Here is a 27,096-nt window from a genome sequence, read left to right on the forward strand (position 1 = left end):
GTATTATATTGTTATTGTAGTTAAATTATTGGAAAAAATTGCAATAGTAGTAATATTTTAAAAGTAAAGGACCAAACTTGAAGCTTCAGCTTGAAGTCTACGGTTGTCTTTCTTGACTGACATTGAAAAACACTTCTTATGAGTAGTTAAGAAAGTTGGCAAACATTCAAAGATACTTCTTAAGAAGAAGCAGCTACTATTATATTTTTCAATGTATTGTAAAAAACTTCAATAGTAGCAATATTTTAAAAGTAAACAGCCAAACTTTTAAAGGTTAAGCTTGAAAAATTAAGGTGGTCTTTATTGAACTTGAAAGAAAATTATTTTGACTAACTTTGAGAGACATCTTTTGGAAGTAGCAAAGAAAGAATTAAATGATTGTACATATTAAATGTTTGAAAATTACAAATACCAATGATGTCTTGAAATATTGAATTAATACATCTTAATATTCAATATCTTGTAAAAAACTGCATAAGCAATAATATTTGGAAAGTAAAAACGAAATATTTGAAACTGGAGAAACATTCCTTTTCTTTCTTAAAATTGGAAAACGTTGAAAGATATTTATTTCTTAAGAAGAATATCAGCTGATTCTTATTGTATTGAGATTGTAGTTCAATTATTGTAAAAAATTGTAATAATAGCAATATTTTAAAATTAAAGGATCAAACTTGAAGCTTAAGCTTGAAGTCTACGGTTACCTTTGTTGAAGTTAGAAGAATACTATTTTGACTAACTTTGAAAAACACCTCTTATGAGTAGTAAAGAAAGTATTAAATGATTGTAGATATTAAATATTAAATTACAAATACCAATGATGAGTTACTTGAATAATTTAATTAATACATGTATATATTCAATATCGTATAAATGTATCAGCAACAAAATTTGGAAAAATGAAAAAAAAAAAAAAAATATTCAAAATTGGAGGATTTTAACGTTTTCTTTTCTTTCTTAAAGTTGGTAAACGTTGAAAGATACTTCTTAAGAAGAAGCAGCTGATATATTGTAATTCAATTATTGTAAAAAATTGCCATAGTAGAAATATTCTAAAAGTAAAAGACCAATTTGTCTTTGTCGATGTTAGAAGAGAATTATTTTGGCTATCTTTCAATTTTTCATCTCTAATGTGTGAAAATTTGTTGTAAATAACAATATTTGAGAAGTAATATAAAAAACATTTGAAGCTGAAGAACGTTGAAAGATGCTACTTAAGAGGAAGATCATTAAGTAACTAAAGGTTAATAATATAAAAATGTAAAGTTAATACAGTTTATACTGTTTGAACTTTCAATATATTGTAGAAAAACTATTACCAGATTTCTATTATTACACACCAAAGACAAATAATTCTGCTTTTGCTGGGTGGACGAATGTCAGTAACTAGGCACAAAAATCATGAAATTTGTTGGTCTGCCACAAGTTCCCACATGATGCCTACTTACTTCTCCCTTTGGTTCGGCTCTTATTTAATATAAGATTGAAATTTGTCGTACAATTTCAATAACACCTACAAATTTCCTATTGTTGCTTTCCACTCCTTCGATATCCGCGCTTATTTTACTATGTTACATGTCTTTCAATCATCTACATACAAATACATCAATGTCTGTAACAATCACAGTTCATGCATTTCCCGATAATCCCGTAATAGGCTTGTCCACAAAATTTATAAACAACGAGCGAATAAAGCTGTAAATCGGATCGTTAATTTGTGCATGTATAGATAGATGTTGGACTGTCGCTGATGCAACGTTTAAGCGGGCCGTTCCGGAAACAAAAACAATGAACATAAATTTCGTTTGTTATTAGTTTAACGACCCTATCGGGTTAAATCATTGGGAACGTTTTAAAATGATTCGAACCGTGCCGGTATGCAAAAAGTTTTCGTGCACTGATTGATTGTTTGTTTTCGTGGCAAACGGGCATTTCTGATTCGCGATCATGTTTAAATAGCACTGCGTTAAATTAAATATCCGACTTCTTCGTACACATGTATAGATGTAGTATTTTGTTTGGGTGCAAGATGTAGGTCGAATTCTTTGTAGTATTTGAAGGCGTGCTTCGGATTCCGAGTAGCCAGATGCAATTCTAAGTTTTTGCAAAGAATTGGAACGACTTATGTATATAAAGAGGGAAAGAAAATAAATATGATTTAGGCAGTTTAATAAGCATCTTCCTGACAATCAATGGTGAATAATTAATTCTGCAATTGAAAATTTACATAAACATAACGATTATTGAATGGTGATCACCGAGAACGTGTAATTAAATTTTCGTTTGTATGTGGGGGTCACTGGCGACCATGGGTGGCAACCCATATATCAAAATTTAATAACTTAATTAATATTACCGACAGCCTTTTTGATGTTTAAACTTATGACATTTTTATTGGGCATATATCATTGTTTCAACAAGACGGCGGAGGTAATTTTCAGGGAACAAATGAAATGAACAAAAAAATAAACTATTGTCCTTATTTCCAGTACAGAAATAAACTGTGAATGTACAGTTACATACAATTAGAAATAAATTGGCATGAAATTGTGTATTAGCTGGAAATGCATGTTATCTTAACTAATCATATAGTATTAAGAAAAAATTAAAAATAGGACATAAGAACGAGTTAATCTTGAAACATGACAAAAATCACAAATGATGGAGAAACATTTTTAATTTATATACGTAATTAGAATTCGATAAAAACAGTTATGAGTTCATTCATATTTTTTCCCATTATCAATCCAGTACTAGTAGTGCATTTGTAGGTTATCAGTAAAAGGCGAAGATTTATAATATATATTATACAATTAGGAAGACATGAAAGATCAATTCGTATTAATGCAACATTTGTTTTTATAATTACCAACTATAAAGATACTGACAATGTAAACAAATTCTTCAGTATACGACACAAAATTTTTAATTAGAATTATCCACTGCAAAAATCCATTTAAACGGGCTTCGATGTTATCATCTAGATTTTACCTGTTTCCTAGTAAACTATTACCGTAATCTACAAGAGTTACAAGAAACCTCCCGCAGTGCAGCAACTAATTACAAATTTTCTAATTAAAATAAATACAACACTCCACCAACCCATATTAAATTTTATTACTACCTAGTTATTATTAGATTTAGTGCATTTCATGGGAACAATAAGAACTTCATTAGGTGGTACGTACAAAAGTCATTGAACTGCAATGGAATTACGTTACTAGTTGCTACATGTGTTGTCGATAATTATTTTATGATACGAAGAGAGATGCAAAGCAAATGTGCCACAGAAATAATTAGCACAATTTACATTAAATTAATACATTGGCACAGCTAAAGCATGAAATTTGGCACATTATTTGTTACGTTGAGTGACAGAGTTGTAGGTGATGTTGCAACCGGAATGTTTCTGTGAGCAATGTTAGGGTCACACAAATTTCGATACTTTCCAGATTTTGCTGGGTGGTCCGGCAGTACCACATTAAACAGAAAATTGAATGGTACGGTGCGTAAGACCTATACAAGACCGCAGTGTATCACATATATTAAAAACTGGTGTGTTCTGTAAATGACCCATAGACTCATAAGTGTCCATTGACATTCATCGTGCAGAATATGACCCATAAATGAGTGGTACCACGTGCCGATACGAACACGTGCGCTTGCATAAAGGAGGCGGCTTCGCGATGCATTCCCTCACACTCGACATGATACGATATGTTCTTCCTTGGCGCCATCGCGGCTTTATAAATTGCGGATGTTTTTCATTAGCGTCGCGGGAATATTATTCACTAATTGGTGCTACCTTCTATGGTCGCAATCAAATGGAAAGCGAAAGGAATGTTGCGAGTCTCATTTTGCGGATGGATGGGTACTAAAAGAATTATTGATTGGCAATACTGTAAAATCACTTACGTTTTTGGTTCACGATTTGTTTGAATAAATTTTTATTTATATTTAACTTTTCTGGAAGATGTAAGTGATGAAGTGGCAAAGAGGGTGTTGAAGATGGACAAGGTTGAAGTCGTCCTGAAACCTGTGCTAACGAAGGAATCGACAATTTTCGTAAGTCTGGGCAATGACCTGAAGTTATTAAGTTTGGTGAAACAGTACCACTGCGAAAAATTCTTCATTCAAAATATTGATTACTGTATGGTTAATTAGGTGTGGAATTTTACATGTTCACTATCTACCAAGAAGCCAAATGATCACAGTAAATGTCTACTGCTCACAAATTAACCAAGTTCATGAAAATTTTACTCAAAATCCACCTTTTTTAGTTACAGGAGGATGTTGAATGGGATATTCAAAGACCACCTTTTTTAGATCCAGGAAGCTTCAAAATGATAAATGGGAAATCCTAAATCATCCACCATAGTCCAGATATTTCTCTTTGAAGGTCCCAATTTCTCTAATTTCCATAACCCAGTTTTTATGTTGTGACATAAATTTGCTTTCAAAATGTGGCAAGAAATTGTTGATTCTAATGGTTTTGTTGTAAAAATTCTGTACCAATGAAGAAATTAAGTTATACTTCTTACCAAATTGTGTAATGTAATTAATTCATTTCATCAAAATATTGTTAAATGGAATGATTACAACAAGTCTCGCCACTCTGGGCAATCAGTTGAAGCTGTTAAACCTGGTGGAACAGTACCTCCTTCTTCAATACCTTCTTTACCCAAAATCTTTGTATATACTAAATGTATGGAGGATTTTGTATGGAATTATACGTATTGACTACCTACCAAAAGGCCAAACGATCAATGGAACTAACTATAGCTGACAAATTGAGTTAATGAAACATTTCCTCAAAGACTACCTCCTACGGTTAATTATAAAGGCGTTCTGTTCCTTCACGACAATGTAAGACCACATGTCGAGTTAGAAACTTAAAGGAAACTTCAAAATGTTAAATGGTACATTCTGCATCATCCTCCACAGTCCAGATATTTCTCCAGGAAGATAAGTACCTCATTTCATGAATCCCAATATCTGAATATTGTATCGTTGCAAGAATATGCTTGTTAAACTTTGGCAAAAATTGTTGGTTAAATGGAATTTGTCATACACAAGTTATTTTAAAGAAAGTTAAGTAAAACGTTGAAAATGTAAATTACTTTTGGCGGTACCTAATATTTATTAATGAATTGAGCAACTTGTAAACGTTTATGTTAATCCAAAACAAAATTGTGGGTGATTTGAGTAAAACAAAACGTGTTTTGTATACTGTGTAATTTATCTTGGCCACGAGGTGAATTCGACATCCTCCTTTTCGATAACGTACAGTTGTGGGTGGACGTCGGATTGCCGACAAAAATTAATTGAGCCCGGTTAATTAATTGTTCACGATTGTTTACTTTTCCGTCACGTTTGCACAACGGACTGAAACAATGGTAAATTATAACTTAATTTGGATTGTTAGACGGAATATCGAGACTGTCAGCCATCGAATGGACTACCTCATAATGCAATGGAAAAGGTCGACAAATTCTCCAGACATTTTTATAAATGTCAGGGAACTGTGGCCCCATGAACTTTCTTACAATCCATTGAACTGAACGCATCTTAATAAATTTGTCCGTTTCAGCAGAGTTATTTCCGTATTCATCATTTCCAATGGCAGTAAAACTGTGAGTAATTACAAGCATGCAACGAAAGATGTTGTAAACAATCCGGATTAAGCAGTAAACAATCCCATGTATACATAATCTCCTTAGAATATGTTTTTCCGACCGTAGAAATAATGATATTAGATTCTTTCCGCAATATTTATGCTTCTAATCCCTTGTAATATGACGGTCATATTGCCTTTGGCTAAATCCGAACGCGGGATCTTTATTACATTTTTATTCACCCCTACGAACTTTCCCTGTGCACGTTTAATGAAAACCCACTACTTATCTCAAACAAAGATCCGATACAGGGGGCGATGTAAGGAAAATAAGCAAATGCCCTTTAACTTCTCCACGTTCAAATTCAATTATTTATTGTTTCATTTATTTACGACATGGTTCGAAAATAAGTTTCCTAATTTCGCTAAAGCAACAAATTGTACAACTTGTAGCGATTTTACTACCAGCAATTGTGGGAGGTATAAAACTGTTATCTTACTTAAACCAGTCTTTTTATGGACTTTTAAATTTGTATTATGTACATTGTTTGGGTTCTCGTGTTATCTTTACTAAATGGACGTATCGTTTAATGCAAGACATTTATGTGATTTGTGACCCTATAGTAAAATTTATGACCATTTAATAAATCATAACTATTATTAATAGAATATAAAAACGTTCACATGTCAACAATTTTGTGCAAGTTTGTATCAGCATTTAGTGTGTTAAAGGGTTAAATAAAGTCATCGTTGGGGCATTTAAAAAGACGTTTTGATTACAAAATTAATGTGAGGGGGAATTAACGGAGATAATGGAACTAAATTCGAAAATTATATAAATTAAAACGTCACGATGTAATTATGATTACACTGGTATATAAATTAAAGGGGAGAGAATATAGTGGTCTTTTTGAGCTGTAAAAATGCTGTAATATTTTTGGATAAACACTTTGGATCTTAGTTGGGTGTCTGGACAATATTTGCCATTAAATCTGATTAAAAAATCTACAGAAGCAAATAATCTTTATTTAATTAATTTATAATATGAATGGTAAAATTTAATTACTGTTTAAGTGGAGCGAGTGTTATTTATCAAAAATTCCTTATAGTTTTTTTAATTAATCCCGATATAATCCATAATATCATCGAATGGGATTATTTCTTAAATTAAGATAACTTGCCCGTATCTGACGTTAAGTCTTCTTAAGCATTCGTTTCATTTTTCAAACGTCAAATTAGGTCCAAATTAATGCACAATTATGAAATTTATTTACTATAGCCTTGTAATTAAGAGAGATAAATATTGAACTAATTAAACGAGCTTATAAAATTCATTTATTTAATTTGTAGCATAATTTTTCATTTGGGACAGCCGGAATTTCCCCGGCAGAATCAACGAATTAACTTGTCACAGGGCTTAATAACCGACAATCTCCATTCGTAATGGTCTATCATAATTTATTCTGGAAATGAAGCAACGTAATAAAATCTATTGTTCGCAACAACTAATAAATTTTCATTCACGAGAAGTAAAAATCATAACTACGCACTCCCGCTGAATTCCAAAGCGGCATTTTGCAGATGAATAAGCGCCGACATTTATATTGCTGCCGCATTTTTTCCAAATGCAAACGGAACATTGTATGCAACTTAATCTATTGTTGTAATCGTTTATGTAACACGGAACGGAACACTACAACACTTATCGTTTCAATCTATGACAAATCCGTACTCGCACAGTAGTTGAAGCAACTGCTTCGTCAGTCTATGGTTGCTGTTAAGAAACAAATAAATCAAACATCCGGATCACCATGACAACTATATGTTGAAACAATTGCCGAAAATTTCTGCCTATGAAACAAACTAGTATGCTGACCATTATGACAAAAAAATGGGAAACCATAACAACGAAGAAAACATCCAAATAAATGAAGTTTTCGGATCACCATGACAACAATATGTTTAAACAATTGCCCAAAATATCTGCCTATGAAAAAAACTAGTATGCTGACCATCATGACAAAAAAATGGGAAACCATAACAACGAAGAAAACATCCAAATAAATGAAGCTTCCGGAGCACCATGACAAAAATATGTTGAAACAATTGCCAAAAATATCTGCCCATGAAAAAAACTAGTATGCTGACCATTATGACAAAAAAATGGGAAACCATAACAACGAAGAAAACATCCAAATAAATGAAGTTTTCGGATCACCATGACAACAATATGTTGAAACAATTGCCCAAAATATCTGCCTATGAAAAAAACTAGTATGCTGACCATTATGACAAAAAAATGGGAAACCATAACAACGAAGAAAACATCCAAATAAATGAAGTTTTCGGATCACCATGACAACAATATGTTGAAACAATTGCCCAAAATATCTGCCTATGAAAAAAACTAGTATGCTGACCATCATGACAAAAAAATGGGAAACCATAACAACGAAGAAAACATCCAAATAAATGAAGCTTCCGGAGCACCATGACAAAAATATGTTGAAACAATTGCCAAAAATATCTGCCCATGAAAAAAACTAGTATGCTGACCATTATGACAAAAAAATGGGAAACCATAACAACGAAGAAAACATCCAAATAAATGAAGTTTTCGGATCACCATGACAACAATATGTTGAAACAATTGCCCAAAATATCTGCCTATGAAAAAAACTAGTATGCTGACCATCATGACAAAAAAATGGGAAACCATAACAACGAAGAAAACATCCAAATAAATGAAGTTTTCGGATCACCATGACAACAATATGTTGAAACAATTGCCCAAAATATCTGCCTATGAAAAAAACTAGTATGCTGACCATCATGACAAATTAATTGGAAACCATAACAACGAAGAAAACATCCAAATAAATGAAGCTTCCGGAGCACCATGACAACAATATGTTGAAACAATTGCCCAAAATATCTGCCTATGAAAAAACTAGTATGCTGACCATCATGACAAAAAAATGGGAAACCATAACAACGAAGAAAACATCCAAATAAATGAAGTTTTCGGATCACCATGACAACAATATGTTTAAACAATTGCCCAAAATAACTGCCTATGAAAAAAACTAGTATGCTGACCATCATGACAAAAAAATGGGAAACCATAACAACGAAAACTTCCAAATAAATCAAGTAGCCGGATCCCCATGACAACAACAAATTAAAACAATTTCATCACGAAACAAAACAATCAACCTGGGCAACGAGTCAACAACCGAGTTGTAATTATAGAGACGAGCAAACATTCTGGTCAAATACTTTTTGGAAACTGTTCGCTAGTAGAACGAAAAAATTGTAAGGGCCAAAATATGAAGAGATTTATTTTATCGATTTATATTTTGGCATGTGCGTTTAGTAATGGTTTTGCAGCCCACTCCACGACGAAAGCAACCAGCTTGCGCCCGAACAAGGAGGACGCCTTCAAGGAGGACATGAAGACGGTAAGGGAGCCCCATCTAATTTTACATTCAATCCCGAAACCTGATTGTTTCGCAGATTTTCGCCATGATACCGAAGGAGAAGTTCCACGAGCTGGCCTTCGAGCACGCGAAAAACGACACGGGTTTCCAAGCTGCGCTTAGATTCTTCAAAGGCGACCAGTGGACGAAAGCGGTCGAACGGATTAAAGCGAACCCGGACTGGATAGAGTTCAAAGCTTTCCTGTCCGCCATCGGGGTCGATATGGAGGTCTATTTGCGTTGCATCGAAGCGTTTCTGGAGAAAGCCGACGTTCCCGGGGACCTGCCCGACGATGCCAAGAAAGATCTGAAGCCCTTCCTGGCCGACTTGGAGAAGCACATGCCGACGGCCAAGATTTTGGCCAAATTAAACGAGAGAATTATGAACAACCCTCATTTCCATGAGATTTACGAGAAATTGGCGAGCGAGAAGTCCCATGCGATGGTCGAGAAGGCACGCGCCATACCGGAATTTAAGTTCATGGTCGACGCACTAGACGATATGGGCATCCAAGTCAAGGAAATTATTAACGCCTTGTACGTATTCCTAGGATGGGAATAGTTCAGCAATTAGGTCAGACATTACATTATTATGTTATTGATTCCTTGAACATTTTTTGTTTCATGATTTGTTGCTTTTATTTGCATGTTTTACTTGAACCTTACAAGAACGGCAATACTATGTACGATTTCTTTCGGCACTCTACCAACAAATTTACTAAGTGGTTAAATCAGGATTTCAGAATTGAGAACTTATATGCTAGTCGGCAAATGCACTTTAGTTACTAGAGGTTTATTTTATCGTTTTAAGTTTACAACTTTTGATATATTTATATACATGATATAACATCAGAATCATATACTACTAACATCAACATCTTAGGACATTTACCAAAAAAAATTTTAAGTGATTTACGAAACAGTTGTGAGTCCATATACTGACGTATTCTTTAGAAGAGGGCAATTGCTCAATAGTTTTCTAGTTTTTAAGGTTTGTTACTATTGTTAGAATGTAATGTCTGTCTTAACAGGAGCAAAACCATTATTAGACTTTATTGTATATTAGGCCCACTACCAATAAATTGTATGTAAAAAAATATATATATTATACTGTAATGTAATACTGTACAATCATACATTTCTTCAATAAAACATAATAAATTCTGCAATTATTGTATTTTATTTCAATTACAAAATTGTACTAATATATATATATATATATATATATATATATATATATATATATATATATATATAGTGATTAAATTATTATGAAAAAGGTAAGTATTTTTTATTACAAATAAACACACAATACAAAGTTATAAAATTTAGATTTGAATTAAATTTAAAATCTATGTAAAAAAATTGTTTATAGTACTAGATTCTTTTGTTTTAAACATAATTTTTGTTTATCACTATAGTAACGAACAACCAATTACTATGTTTAAAACATTTTCATAAAAGAACTGCAATAGTAACAGTGAGAATAAAAAATAAACAATATTCCATCAATTTTTGTTTGGAAGCAAGTTAGTTACTACTTCATGCTAAAAACAGTTCAATATAAAAAAATATGTATTCAATTGTATGTTTCTATTCAATACAAACAACTTTCAAGAATGTTGTTTAAAATAAAAAAATATATTACTCATGGTAACATTTAAAACTAATAACTACATATTATAAATCTTGTAAAATTAGTAGATAGAATTTAAATGTGTAAAAAATTGTTTATATGAAAGTTTTTTTGATCTCAACATTTTTTGTTTATTACTGTAGTAACGACTGCAAACAAAAGCCGATTATAAATTTTCTGGAATCAAGTTCACAAAACAAATTACTGCAATGTTTAAAACAAGTTGATGCCATAGTAACAGTGAGAACAAAAAGTAAACGATTTTTTTCAGTTGTTTCATGTTAAAAACATGGTAACGTGTTTAAAACAAATTTTCAATACCAACAATTTTTTTAAACAAGTAAGTTGATGCCATAGTAACAATGAGATCAAAAAGTAAACGATTTTTTTCAGTTGTTTCATGTTAAAAACATGGTAACGTGTTTAAAACAAATTTTCAATACGAACAATTTTTTTAAACAAATTGATGCCATAGTAACAGTGAGAACAAAAAGTAAGCGATTTCTTTCAATTGTTTCATGTTAAAAACATGGTAACGTGTTTAAAACAAATTTTCAATACCAACAATTTTTTTAAACAAGTAAGTTGATGCCATAGTAACAATAAGATCAAAAAGTAAACGATTTTTTTCACTTGTTTCATGTTAAAATCATGGTAACGTGTTTAAAACAAATTTTCAATACGAACAATTTTTTTAAACAAGTAAGTTGATGCCATAGTAACACTGAGATCAAAAAGTAAACGATTTTTTTCAGTTGTTTCATGTTAAAAACATGGTAACGTGTTTAAAACAAATTTTCAATACCAACAATTTTTTTAAACAAATTGATGCCATAGTAACAATGAGATCAAAAAGTAAACGATTTTTTTCAGTTGTTTCATGTTAAAATCATGGTAACGTGTTTAAAACAAATTTTCAATAGCAACAATTTTTTTAATCAAGTAAGTTGATGCCATAGTAACGTGTTTAAAACAAATTTTCAATGCCAACAATTTTTTTAAACAAATTGATGCCATAGTAACAGTGAGATCAAAAAGTAAACGATTTTTTTCAGTTGTTTCATGTTAAAAACATGGTAACGTGTTTGAAACAAATTTTCAATACCAAATTTTTTTTAAACAAGTAAGTTGATGCCGTAGTAACAATGAGATGAAAAAGTAAACGATTTTTTTCAGTTGTTTTCATATTAAAAACATGGTAACGTGTTTAAAACAAATTTTCAATAACAACAATTTTTTTAAACAAATTAATGCCATAGTAAGAAAGAACAAAAAGTAAGCGTTTTTTCAGTTGTTTCATGTTAAAAACATGGTAATGTGTTTAAAACAAATTTTCAATACAAACAATTTTTTGGAATCAAGTGAGTTTGTTTGAAACAAGAAAGTACTAGTCATAGAAACGTTCAAAACTAATATAACATTAACGGTTGAATTCGAATCGAATACGTTCTAATTTTGTACAATGGACATTAAAGGCGAATGCGTGTATATTTTCGTAATTGCTTGTGGCACCGCCTTTGCCGAAGTAACTTTAACTCCAGAATTACAAACTCCAAATAACTCTATTAAAAATCAAATGGAAAATGTAAGTTAAATGAATTATTTTTGGCAAATAATCCTGATCACTTGTTTAACAGATAATGGCAGTAATACCCAAGGACCAGTTCGACAAAATTGCAAATGAACATTTAAAAAACGACGAAGGCTTTCAGGCTGCGATCAAATATTTCAAAGGCGAGGAATGGAAGAACAACACGGATATATTGCTGAACCATCCGCACTGGATTAGCTTGAAGAATTTGCTGGAGGATGCCGGCATTGACTTGGACAATTACATTGACAATTTGGTGTCGTTCATTGTCAACGTCAAGACTCCGGACGACGTTCCGTCCGATGCTAAAAAGGATCTCAAGCCTTTCATCGAAGATTTGAGGAAAGCCATGCCGACCACCGAAATTTTCGACAAACTCGAGAGCACCATCATGATTACGCCGGAGTACGAGAAGATGTTTGAGAAACTGTCCAGCCCGGAATCCCGTAAGGCACTTGAAACCAGTTACAAGGTTCCGGAATTTAAGAAGATTGTGCAGTCGCTGATTGAAATGGGCATACAAGTCAACGAAATTATTAACGCCATCTACGTATTTCTTGGATGGCACTAACTCCATTTGTGTGTTAGGAACTAAACTCTGCCATTATATTATACATGTATTGAATTTACAATAATAAACCTATTTTTTTGACACATTCCCATCTTTTGGTTTGTCCCAATTTTGTTAAATTTAATTCAATTAAAATGGATAAGTTATCAATTATTGGATACCAAAGAAATTCTATTTAAGTTTTAAGTACTAAATTCTGTTAGTATTTAATTCTTGTATACGATTAAAATGGCACTAATTCCCAATGACCTCAGTGGCGGTGACCAATTAAAATTCGATGAAGTGTTTCATGCTGCCATCAAATATTTCAAGGATGAGGATTGGAAGAACGACACGAATATATTACACTATTATCCACATTAGGCTCCAGACTATGTTCCATCTAACACCTAAGATGATCTCAACTCTATCAACAAGAGTAGTTTGACTAAATATAATTAGCAATTACTTCAAAAATACTAAAACCTTGTAACAGAACTACAAACTATAAATGATTCCATTGGCAATCAAATGAAAAATGTAAGTTAAATAAATTAATTTTAACAAATTATCTTAATCACTGATTTGATAGATAATGGCACTAATTCCCAAGGGATAGTTCAACAAAATTGGAGGTGACTAATTAAAATTCGATTAAGTGTTTTAACCTGCGATCAAATATTTCAAGGATGAGGATTGGAAGAACGACACGAATATGTTGTAGTATTATCCACATTGGACTCCAGACTGTGTTTCAGCTGACACCAGAGATGATCTCAAGTCTATCAACAAGAGTAGTTTGACTAAATATAATTAGCAATTATTTCTAAACTACTAAAATCTTGCCATAGAACTACAAACTACAAATGATTCCATTGGTAACCAAATGAAAAATGTAAGTTAAATAAATTAATTTTAACAAATTATCTTATTCACTTATTTGATAGATAATGGCACTAATTCCCAAGGGATAGTTCAACAAAATTGGAGGTGACCAATTAAAATTCGAATAAGTTTTTCAAGCTGCGATCAAATATTTCAAGGATGACGATTGGAAGAACGACACGAATATATTGCGGTATTATCCACATTGGGATCCAGACTATGTTCCATCTGACACCTAAGATGATCTCAAGTCTATTAACAAGAGTAGTTTGACTAAATATAATTAGCAATTACTTCTAAAATAATAAAATCTTGTCACAGAACTACAAACTACAAATGATTCCATTGGCAACCAAATGAAAAATGTAAGTTAAATAAATTAATTTTAACAAATTATCTTAATCACTTATTTGATAGATGATGGTAATAATTCCCAAGGGCTGGTTCATCAAAATTGGAGGTGACCATTTAAATTTCGGTCAAATATTTCAACGATGGAGGTTGGAAGAACGACACGAATATATTGCAGTACCATCCACATTGGACTTCAGCTTATGTTTCACCGAACTTTAAAATGGATCTCAAGTCTATCATCAAGAAGTGTTTGACCAAATTTAATTAATTAACAGTTAATTTCAATATACTAAATTCTTGATTGACTGCCATATTGATTTTGGTATCATTACAGACGTACGAAAAACAATGAACCAGTGTGCGACAACCCATCGAAATCCCACGAATTACAAAATTCATAACTCATGACCGGCAAAAGCGGCACCGTTGACAAGGGAGACCGAGAAAAATGATTTCGTGATGGTGCCCCTTTCACGATGCGAGAGACCCACAAAGTGCGACGCCCACGAGGTTCGACGGGTAAAGCAAAGAAAAAAAAATTGTATATAATGTCGAGACTGAATCGCCGACATTGAAAACCGGCAGCTAGAAAATAACATGATCCGGTCGAAACAGCAGGAAGCTCGCAGGAGAGCACTGCAAGCTTTAATTTAAAAGCCATTGTGGAGGCTGTGCGCTCTGAACTGATATAAATTTTATATAATTTACCCATCCAGTCGGGTACGAAATCATTTGTTCTATTTAATTGAGTTTTTAAGTGCAACAATGGGGCAGCGTTTTTAACGAATCGTTTTGTGCCGACAGCCACAAGTGATTTGACCCATATCCTATAACCATTAAATTAAACTAATTGAATAGGGGTCAAACAGTTTTAACACCCTTATCCTGTTTTTGCCTTTGTCTTCTTACTTACTCACTTCCTTTAATGATTAATTATTACTATTGTCAAACTTTCACAAATGTTTTGTTCTATGATTTAATTTTTATTTATAAATTTGTATGTTTTAAAACCCCAAATCCTTTATTTCAGTGACATATTTCTTTTTTTTTAAAGGTTATTTTAATTAGTTGTAGAAAATTCATTAAACTGTTTAAGATTGTTTTATCATAAAAAAGCTGCTGATAAAAAACTAAGTTAACACAAGCTGTAAATTATTATAAGTATACTTTTATGTTTAATTCATTTAACTATTCAAATGGAATGTCTTAAAAATTGGTGATACGCTACGAAGAAAAGTGATGTTATCATAGATGAAATCCCACACGCAAACGGATGAAAAGGATTCACTTCATTTAAACCAGTGGCGTTAACAGCAGTAGCTCGTAATAAATAACATCAGCAATTAGTTATGTGCTCTGCTACGCAAGAAACGTAATCATTCCAGAAACGCTGAGAGACATTTAAATTATTTTTTATTAAGCCCGTAATAAATCTACACCTGCATTTGATATCCATTAGGTCAATGGGTGCGTTGTTGTTTATTTATTTTGTTTTAATTGGATTTCGGAATGTTCTCTTTTTTTTTTGTTGATGAAAATGCATCACATTCACATGAAATATTCATTCTTGGACACGAATCCAAACATATTGAACACACAGATACACATGACCTCGATATCGTGAATGCATTTGAAAATAACTTTAGTTATATCGATACCGATATTTCATTTCATATTTATAAACACACTAACACATGTTTTAATGGCAGTGTTAAAAGATTTTTTTTATGAATTACATAAGTAGTTTGTTATTCTGTTCAATTAGCTGGTAGGAAGGATGGTGATAAGATTGATGAAATACAGAGGAATGTGTGACTTGAATGTGTTGGCTGCACTCGTGTTTTTACTTATATTTGGACAAATAGGCTGCGTCATAGTTAAACAATTTTGATTTATCAGTTCGTAATGCCATCAGTTACTTTCAATTTAAAAACAATAAATTATTTGTTGGCCAAGTGTTCGACGTATCTAATTATACTTATCCAGTCTCTTCTGGGCTTTTGAGAAATCGCCGGCGCAATTACAAAACTGAAGAAAAGACACAGCAAGCCGTTATCGGAAGGACGATCTTCGTGCTCATCAGCATTTATCTGTTCCAATTATTTTACTACAGACAAACGCAAAAAGACTGAAGAAGAAATTCCGAAAGTCAACAACGCAAACACTTGATAAAGTTGTAATAGTGAAAACGTTAAATGAGTTCCGATAAGTGGCCAACGCAGCCTGTAGGTGTGTATTTATACTATTTAAGGTAATAAATTTACAGTTACCTTAGAACTCTCGAGTTTCTAATGTACCGGGGTGGTCTAAATAAATTTCGGGTACTTTGTTTGATTAAGGTACACATGTCAAGATAATAAAAAAGAAAATACCAGTTTACGGACGACCAATCGGTTTATTATAGGCATTGTGTCCAATTTCACGTTTAAATGGTAGCACATAAATTGTAAAACTGGTCACAACCATGTTAAATAATAAAGTTAAAAATTGTCAAGAAATAAATCTCCGAATTGGGGTCATGTAGGAAAATAGATTATCTCCGAAACTCATTTCGGAGACAGCGATTCGTCAATTAACGGGTTTTAACGCTATTAATAAACCTGATGGCCAATAAAAGAGCACGGGAAACGTGATGTTCTAAAAGCTGAGTCCTTTCCACGCGATTCTTTTAAAATTAACCCGCACAATAGGTGCCTCTAAAAATAAGACAAACTCACTACTGTCTGGATGACAAAGGAGAAAACACTTTCTGATGAGATGTACAATATAATGACCGACAATCTGGATTTTGGATGTGATTAGGTGATGTTATGGTTTCAAATTAATTTAACCTAATGTGTCTCAAAACGCCACAACAAAAGATCCACAGTCAGTTGGTTAGGTCGGTTAGTGACCCATTGGCGCACACCAACACGCTAGAAATTAAACTTGTGGGTTTTGTTGTTGGAGAACAAATAGGTTTTTCCACTATTTTCTAAACGTACTCAATTTCTTTGTAAACCCAGGTAGGAAATTTCTTTTTGTACAGAAGGCAACAATCCCTTCAAAATATGAAGAAATTACCAAAATTCAATGAGTGAATTTGAATTAAAATAGATTTCCTTCTATTGTTTTTAAATTTAACATTTAATTATCACCAGTCCCCTTTTATAGGTCCAAATTTTTTACCAATTCAGGATAATGCATGAATACATACAACCCATGTTGTTAGAAATTATCTTGGTAACGTTGGGATTAATGCTATGGCCTGACCAGCTCACAGTCAAGACCTTAACCCAATAGAACATGTGGGAAACGTTTAAGGGACCATCCTAACGGTCCAAATAACTTAAAGGATGTGGAGCGTCTTCTACTCGAAATTTGGGAAAATTTGGACCAAAGTGAAATTCGAACCCAGATTTTGAGCATAAACAAAAGATGTGAGGCTATAATTCGTAGTAGAGGTGAAAATACTCCATATTAAGTTCAATTTTTTATTTTTTATAAACATCAAATTTTGTTACTTTTTATTTATTTATTTATTTTAACTATTATTTAAGATTTTTGTAACAGTTATGGATAAAAAACCTATTTTTAAATTTATATTATTGGTGTGGTGCGTTAATTTCTTGGAACAGAGTATAACAAATAAAATAAATTTAATATATTGGCAATCTGGAGCTGAAAATATCCATATAATATTACTGGTCAAAATAAAACATATTGTAGATATTTTTAAATCTATTTTATCTAGGAAATTCAAATTAGTCACTTCACATTTGTTAATACTATGGTTTTAGATATTAATCTGGCTAAATTATTAATCTCCAGGTTTCTGAAAAGGTCCACAAGGAATTTTCTAGACTGGTTAATAACCCACTAAGGCAAATACTCTTAATTTCTTCAAAAACCTAACCTCAAAGTCACAAGAAAAGTTTTTTTAGTCTAAAAAGAAACAGTTTATGGAGTACCAGATTTCAGTTCCTTCAAAATATCAAGTAACTAACAGAATCGAATCGTTTCCTTTTATTATTCTTGATTTTAATATAAAACTGGTACTGTTATTATGTAATTTTTTTTATTGTAGTCTTGTTTAATCTTCCAGAAGACATTTGTGGACGATTCCCCAAATATATATTATTGGTGTGGTGCGTTAATTTCTTGGAACAGAGTATAACAAATAGAATAAATTTAATATATTGGCCTTTTGGAGCTGAAAATATCCATATAATATTACTGGTCAAAATAACACATATTGTAGATATTTTTAAATCTATTTAATCTAGGAAACTCAAATTATTCACTTCACATTTGTTAATACTATGGTTGTAGATATTAATCTGGTTAAATTATTAATCTCCAGGTTTCTCAAAAGATCCACAAGGAATTGTCTAGACTGGTTAATGACCCACTAGGGCAAATACTCTTAATTTCTTCAAAAACCCAACCGCAAAGTCACAAGAAAAGTTTTTTTGGTCTAAAAAGAAACAGTTTATGGATTACCAGATTTTAGACCCTTCAAAATATCAAGTAACTAACAGAATCGAATCGTTTCCTTTTATTATTCTTGATTTTAATATAAAACTGGTTCTGTTACTATGTAATTTTTTTATTGTAGTCTTGCTTAATCTTCCAGAAGACATTTATGGACGATTCCCCAAAAACAGTTCATCCTTTTGCTACGCCAATGAATGAAGTAGCGTATCAATTACGTTTTAAGGAGTCATTAATACGGAATCTCGCACATCATCTCTTTTATGTGTGATTTATATAATGACTGGCACTTGATCGGAACGTCTGGCCATTGTTGGTGAATTTGACGGGCTATTTGTCTTCTCGCCGAGATTCGATCGTGCACCGTCCGAGTGTGTTTACATCTACACAAGAGTTGCATTTCACGTCTCGCAATTAAAATACGTGAGATATGCACTAGCACACATAAATTTCACCATCATTATCCTATCGAATTCGGCCCCCAGTTAACTAACGGGTTCATTGGTGTTTTGCTATTTTAATGGACGCAGCCAAGTTCAAGATCAGGACGAACGTAAAAGAATGCAAGAACGAAAATAAATTCGGGCTCCGTTTAGATCTGCGTTAAAAATGTTAACTTCATAAACAACGACGACGCATTCGAGTGGTGCATTAATTCATGAAATACTAGAGCGACGTTTTGAAAACGGAGAACCTGCCGACATCTAACATTACAGACGCATTTAGTTTTATAGTTAATGGTATCGGATGACCGACCGATTCTCTAATTGTAAGTGAATTCCAGTTTGAACTGTTTAATTGTATAAACAATTATCCGCAAGACCAGAATGGTGAATATGATGAATAGGACTAATTGTTGGTTGGACAGCTGGTGCAGTCTCGAAATGGAATTCTACGAAGACGTTTAGGTCACGGGTTATCGTGACGATTTTTTATCTTCGACAATATGAATGAGCAATGTGTGGGGTGGTCTAAATACTATATCAATTTCGAATGTATGTACGAGATTTTGCAACGCTCCGATTTGTCGATGCACTCTCAATTTCTGGTCGGTAACATTTATTTTTAGGCGGCAATTTACTCGGAACCTATGACTCACATTAATTGATGCCAATTAATTACAATACAAAAAGCATTTTTTTCAATGTAACTCGAAATTCAGTTAATTTTTCCGTGACGACATAATGTTTATTGACCTGCAATTTCCCGTTTAAATAGCAATCAATTACAACGTAACATAATAATTGGACTCGATTACAAGTAATATATGATGACATATGGCGGACAATCACAAGATTTATTTGCATATTGAATAAAATTCGCGGTGATTTGTGATGCTAATACAATTAAAGGAAATGATTAAATCACAATATTTAATGCGCACACCGTTGCAATTAGTCTAAATGCTAATGTTAATTGATATAATGAAACCAAATTGATCAATTACACTCGGTTTTATTTGCGTTAGTGATAAATTTATTCGTCGCCACAAAACGCACGGAGGATCTTTGTCCGAAATTTCCGTTCGTCTGTACACGTGCCCTTGGCCAACGATACAGTTTACTTTTCAGCGTTTGCCCACAGTCGAAAGTACCCTTTGAAGTTTAAGTGTCGAAAAATTCAATAAAGGCAATAGCTTCCTCAACAAATAACTTTGATGTCATTGCTCAGACACGCACGAAATTAAAACAAAACAAACTAGGAAACAACCGCCGCTTTAAAAGCTCGCCCAACATATTTACGAGCGAAAACCTAAACAGATTTGTTTTTATGGTTTTCGGAACGACTGCTCGTGTGAAACCTCAAATATTACACATGCACCACATGAAACGTTTTTCGCTGATGCACTTTGCTGCTTAATTGAAACGTTACCGGGACACTCGAGTGTTGACGTTGTTATTTAAAATAATTAACACCGAAGAAAAGCCCCCGCACCAAACCCGATCTTTATTTGAACTTTGTCCGGCGAAAATTTCACAATTGAATTACCACCGCGAGAGTCGCTTACACGAGTGGAGTTATACAACATTTCAGATATGAGACTTTAATTCCATTAAATAACAATAAAATAAATTAGACGTTCACGGAAATTAAAACATTTTCAGTCTGCTGCAAATGAATGGTGGGGTCATTGGACAAATCGTTATTGTCAAAGAATTTCGCTTAAATTAATAATAAGGATGGACATCACTATAAATAGATCTACTTGTGAGTGCCGTGTTTTAGAAAACAGGAAATTAATCAGTTTGGATGTTTAATTATTTTGATGGCGACCTTCTGAACTTATCAAACTATAAATACTATAAACTGTTTATAAATAAACATCGCAACATAATATTAATTGAAATTATTTTTTTTTTTTTTATTTTTAGATTTTTCTGTGATTTTTAGAAGTGTAAAAAATAAATTTGTGAGTTATTTCAGCCAATTTCAAATTCATTTCATCTCGCCTCAAATATTCATATCTTATAAATAAAAATTTTCATGTTTAAAAGTTATTTTTTACTCATAAAAAATAAAAAAAAAACTATTAAACAATCATTTAAAATGAAAAAAAGATAATTTAGAGCATTTATTTTATAAAAATCATAAAAAATGTAATTATAATATGACTCATTTCATGAAGAATTTATGGAAACAAAAATTCCAACACCTTTTTTTATTTCTTTTGAGTCACATCACATCACTTACCTTTTTTGGCATAATATTTTGGACTGATTAAAATCAGATAATAATCAATATAATATTAAATAATAAAATAATAAATAAATATGATAATTAATAAATATTAAACAATCATAAAAAATAGAATAATGAAGAATTTATGAAAACAAAAATTTCAATAAACATTGTTTTTTTCTCTTTAATTTTGGTGAGTCACATTATTTAATTTTTTGGATAATATCAAGGCCTCATTGTAATCAGATTATAATTAACATAGTATTAAATAATAAATAATGAAAGAATCATAAAATGTAGTAAAATTTAGCTTATAATACCATAATCATTAGTGTTAATGGAAAGAAGTATTTGTGGAAACAAAAATTCTAATCAAAATTGTTTTCATTCCTTTTATTTTGGGGAACCACACTGCTTAATTTTATACATAATTACAATCAGATAATAATTAATATAATACTACATAATAAAATAATATTGGCAAAAAATAAACAGGATAATTAGTAATTATTAAACAACCATATAAAATAGAAAAATAAAATATACAGTATATAAAACCATAATTAGAAAAAGATAATTATTAAGGAACTCATTTAAAGAAGAATTTATGAAAACAAAAATTCCAAAAATCTATTTTCGTTTTTTTTTACTATTTGACTTTTTTGGATAATATCTAACAAATATTTCAACATTGTTTTCGTTTTTAATGGGTCACGTTGCCTCACTTTTTTGAATAATCATAACTCAGTTGTAATAAGAACTTAATTAATGTAATATTAAATAATAATATATTGTATAAATATATACAACAAATTAAATATGATAATTTATAATTAATAATATAATCATATAAAATAGCAAAATATAATATAGTGCATAAAAAAACATAATAATTGGAAATTTACTATTATGAGACTCATTTAATGAAAAATTTATAGAAACAAAAATTCTAATCATTTTTTTTTAGTTTAATTATTAAAAGATGATTATTAGTGAACTCATTTAATGAAGAATTTATGAAAACAAAAATTCCAAAAATTTATTTGTATTATGTATATTGTTGATGATAACTAATGAAAGTAAATATATTAAGTCATAATCATTGGAAGTTGGTGATTATTAAATAATTCACTTAATGAAGAACTTTATATAACACAATATTTTTTTTATTATTTTGGTGGAATCAGATAATAATTAATATAATATTAGATAAAAATAATAAATATAAAAAACTATTAATTATATTTATTAACTAATCATTATAACTTATTATTATATGACTCTGAAATTAAAAATTAAAAAAATATTGAATAAAAGAAAATGTTTTTATAGTTTAATTACCTGTCCAAAACCACAAAGTTTAATGTATAAATATTTTTAAATAAGGAACAAAATAAAAATCATAAAAAGAAATAATTATTTAATAATTACAACTTAATTTCAGTTAATATAATTTATAAGTTTAACTTAAAACAAACATAATTAAACAGTAAAAATACTAAAAATAGTCAAAAAATCATAAAATTTTCGTATATATTTAAAAGTTTAACTAATAAATAAACAACTTAAATAGATTTTATTGTCTAATGTATATGTATTTTAATTTAAGACTAATGAGGTTTTGCCGAGAAACGCGTCAATTAAATTTTACTGTAAAATTCAATTATACAAAATTACATCTGACCCACATGACTTTTTATTTACTAATCCGGAAACGTTTCCACAACGTATGTCTAAGCAATTTCCTAGCAAAAATTCTGAAATATCGTAAAATGAGTGCAATAACTCTGTCAATAAAATACACATAAACACACCAGTGATTTATCCCACTTCCGATTGCAGTTGAAAAGAGTGAATAGCCAAAGCACTCGTTCCACCATCATAAATTACTATACTTACAATGGTATTAATATAGAGATAGCAACAATTAAAACCGGCTATTTATCTTAATGAATATCATATAAGGGTAGTTAAACAGTTAGAATGACAAATTGCTTTTTAGCGTTCAAGATTTCTCTCCTAATTGTAGCCACGACCGAGTGCCACTTGTCGGCACGTTTGAACCTTTAAAACTGTAATTGAAATATAAAAAATACACGTGTATGTGACATTTTTATAAAGTTCGTTTTGTGCAGTTGCAGGTTATTGAACAGGCCTAATTTACGTCCGTAAATCAGCCTTTCGGTGGGCGTAGGTATGCGGTTATCATATTCTCAATTGGCGTTTTGCGTTAATTGCTGTTACTTTAATATAAATCAGCCGCTTTCATTTCGGCAGATGACACCGGAACATGGAAAAATTGAAATTTGATAGTGCAACACCTGTCCGTACGTACGGCCAGACAATGAAACATTAAGTTTTATAACGACATTAGGTAACACCACAATTTAGGCGTGCATAAACAAATGACATTTTATACAACACTAAAATTGTCGGACACGGACATTACAAAACTTTTTATTCGAAGTGGTATGCAGGAAAGTGTAAGTCCACTAATGGAATAGTTACAAATAATTCTTGTACTAAATGGTGTGTCACACATTGTTGAGAAATTTCGTTTTATTCAGTTTTACTTGGAAAGGGGCTTCGATACAATTGTTCTTCGATGAGGTTTTCGTCTGACCTTTGTTGCTATCGCACTCACTGTTGTTTTCAAAACAAAGAGGAGAAACTATAATATATTTATTTACAGTGTGGCCCATTTCTTAGATTAAAAAAAAAATATTAAAATGTATTTTATAAAAAAATAAGTTTCACATTAAATTTAGAATTTTTCAAAGTTAAAAGCAAGTTTAGCATTCTTCTAGTGAATTTACTTCTTATAAAGTAAACAACAGAACACCTCCTCATATGCACTAGTGGTCATTATTATAGCAACTATTTTATTTAATACGAACTGTTAAAATAATATTAAGTTACTCTACTTGTTTTATACATTTTTTGTTTAATTTGTTGTTTGTAATCTAACGTAAACAGAACCATCATTTTTTTTATAAATTAAATACAATGAAATGATCCTAAGCAAGTCAAAATTTTACTGAAACAATATGTTTTGATAAAGAGAAAAAAAATAAGATTTTTTAGATAAAAATTAATTTTAAATTTATACAATACTCTTTTTTGTTTGAAATTTTTATGAAAAATATGCCAATTTTTTTTTTCAAAAAGTTCATTAAAAATGTCACATTTTCAAAAAAATATCGATAACATAATTTTTTAATTTCTTTTTTTGGACAATTGAAAGAAAATTTTTAAACTCAAAATTCACTTTTTTTTTCAAATTTGTAAATATTTTAACAATAATAAGATTTTCAAATATTTATGATAACAAAAATCTATTTTTTTTTTTAATAAAGTTTTATCATAAAATTTCAAAAATATATTATATTAATAGAAAAAAATAGTACCAACGGATATCTCTTAAATTTTGAGTAAATTCAGTAAATAATAAATATAATTTTATCTGTTGACGGTATAATAGAATTTTTTTAAAGCGGAATATTAAAAACTTTTTTTTCAGTAAATATTTGTCTTAAATTATTATTAATTATTACTAATAATAGGGTAAAGAGTATTTTAAAAACAAAAATTGAGAAATTATGAAAAATATATAAATATTTTTTTATTAAATTTAATAAAAATTACAAAATTACTTTATTGACAATTTTTTTTCTTTTTGATAAACTTTTTGAAAAAATGGGTACGCAATATAAAAAAAATTTTTCATAAAAACGTCAAAAATCAGTATTCTTCAAATTTAAAATTAATTTTTCTCTCAGATTTTGATTTTTTTCTTTTGACCAAGACAAGTTCTTCATCACGCCTAAAAAATTTAAAAAAATATTTGAAAAAATATTAATTTTTTGATTTTTTATGATATAAAACGTGAAACCCCGATTTAATGAAAATTGTTAACTTCTCAAAAATTCATCAAAAATTGAAAAATTACGTCATTTTTTCGAATTTAAAATGAATTTTTCTCTACGAAATTTTTTTTTTTACTCGATCAGAACATGTTCTTTAATGCGCCAAAGAGATATTTGAAAAAAAAATAGTTGATCATCGATATAATTGTTATAAAATATTTTAAAATATAAAATAATAGACAGCTTTAATTTGTGTAATATATAATTTGTATTTTAATATATTAAAAAGTTAATTATAACAGTTAATGCAGTTGTTTCCTGAAAATGAAATTTTGAAAGCGACTTATTTAAGTAACTGTTTATTAACCATTTGAAGCGACATATCTGCCATAACACAGACACAATAAACCACGAATATGTGGAGTCTCCGAATAAATTAAGCCATTATGACAATTTTGTGTAAATTAATGCACTGGGCGTCCAAAGTCGACTGCACGAGCATAGTAATGGCACGATAAAAAAATAATAATAGTTATTCAGCGAGATGAAAATAAATTCGGACACTTATTCGTATGCAAATGGGCTATTTATAATGAAATTATTAGTCAATAAAAATATTTGATTTGAATACATTAGAATGGAGGTGTGTATTAACACATTCTCGGGTCCGTTTGTTATATTGAAGTGTTTGACATGTGCTCACTACCATATTATTTATTTGTGTGTAAAGATTTTCTGATTGATATAATCGCTATTTAATATCGGTTGTTAATTGATACATACAGCTGATGTAAAGTAAACAAATTGTGCACGTTATAAAGTCATCAAAAGTCTATCGACCGTAATATGTAATATTAGCAACCGGTCATGTTGGGTCAAAAGATGTTATAATTAAACTGGGAAACCTGCACTGTTATTAAAAGTCATTCATGTTAAGTAAATTGATTTATTTTTGTTATACCTGTTCTAAAAAAATATTAATTTGATTGTTCCCTCAAAACCTGTTGCCGAGAGTTTGGTGAAAAGACAAAGAAATTGATATAACATAATTAAACTTTCTCCGATTGATCAAAAGCTGCATCTCTTGACCTAGACAACCTGTTGGCATTCAATTGTTAATTGTGAATTGATGTGGCCGTCAATTATGATTGATGTTGCAACACGTTTAGGAAATCAATTTGAAAAACCGTTTATTATTTATCGTTCCGTTTAGTTTCAATTAAAGATTGCACCGACATCGGACATCCTGGTCGAGTCCTTTGATAATTAAGCAGACTACAAGCTCGCGCATTGTTTTCCATGAATGATCAATTGACGAATAATAAATGAACTGAGATCTTTAAACGAAGCAAAGTGACGTTTCATTATTATCATACAGTGCCGCGCATTTGATATGCTTTATTGATGAATAGCAAATTTATATGGTTTGTTAGCCATGGTTTGGAGCGAATTAACCATATTAACTCCCAAAGCTTGTAGGTGTAGATCTTTTATTAACAATTATTTTAATTATTGTTAATCAGTACATAGAATCTCGCTTCGGATAACTGGATTCTGTGGCCAGGAGCATGAATTTTTTACACGGGTCATGTCGGATCAAAATTTTTCCCAATAGTGAGGAAACACTTTCGACAGATGTTTCAGTTCAGTTCTCTTTTGGTTTCCAAACAAAAGCTCACTATTCACTTACCAAAAGTCATTATTCCCTAACGACCCCGAGATATTCTAATACGTACAACTAAATAATTCAAATTGGACTAGTTGTAGGCTCAACGGACGACATTCAAGTTCTGGGTCGACAATTTTATTCTGTTTACCTGATAAAATCAACACCTCAACGCCATTAGAACTGTAAAATGCCTATTTAACCATTGTCATCGCTGTAGTCCGGCTTTAGACTCGTTAATCAAAGGATTTTTATCTAAATCTGGGCATAAGGCGATTGTACGAATAAAAAAGGCACACATCC

The 27,096-nt window shown here is 30.9% G+C and overlaps 3 protein-coding genes across 3 annotated transcripts in view; 2 read left to right on the forward strand and 1 right to left on the reverse strand.

Moving 5' to 3' along the window:
* The window catches only part of LOC109595116 (thrombospondin type-1 domain-containing protein 4), a 124,171-nt gene that overhangs the window by 93,390 nt on the left and 3,685 nt on the right, over positions 1-27,096 (reverse strand). The window lies entirely within an intron of this gene.
* On the forward strand, positions 8,905-10,262 carry LOC109595118 (uncharacterized). Its single transcript, XM_020010409.2, has 2 exons — positions 8,905-9,075; positions 9,131-10,262. The coding sequence occupies exons 1-2, from the start codon at positions 8,944-8,946 to the stop codon at positions 9,653-9,655; spliced, it is 657 nt and encodes a 218-aa protein (XP_019865968.1). The 5' UTR covers positions 8,905-8,943; the 3' UTR covers positions 9,656-10,262.
* LOC109595120 (uncharacterized) lies at positions 12,146-12,976 on the forward strand. Its single transcript, XM_020010410.2, has 2 exons — positions 12,146-12,314; positions 12,367-12,976. The coding sequence occupies exons 1-2, from the start codon at positions 12,192-12,194 to the stop codon at positions 12,889-12,891; spliced, it is 648 nt and encodes a 215-aa protein (XP_019865969.2). The 5' UTR covers positions 12,146-12,191; the 3' UTR covers positions 12,892-12,976.

The sequence above is a fragment of the Aethina tumida genome, chromosome 1 (assembly GCF_024364675.1).
Source record: "Aethina tumida isolate Nest 87 chromosome 1, icAetTumi1.1, whole genome shotgun sequence".
In the NCBI taxonomy this organism is placed as follows: Eukaryota; Metazoa; Arthropoda; class Insecta; order Coleoptera; family Nitidulidae; genus Aethina; species Aethina tumida.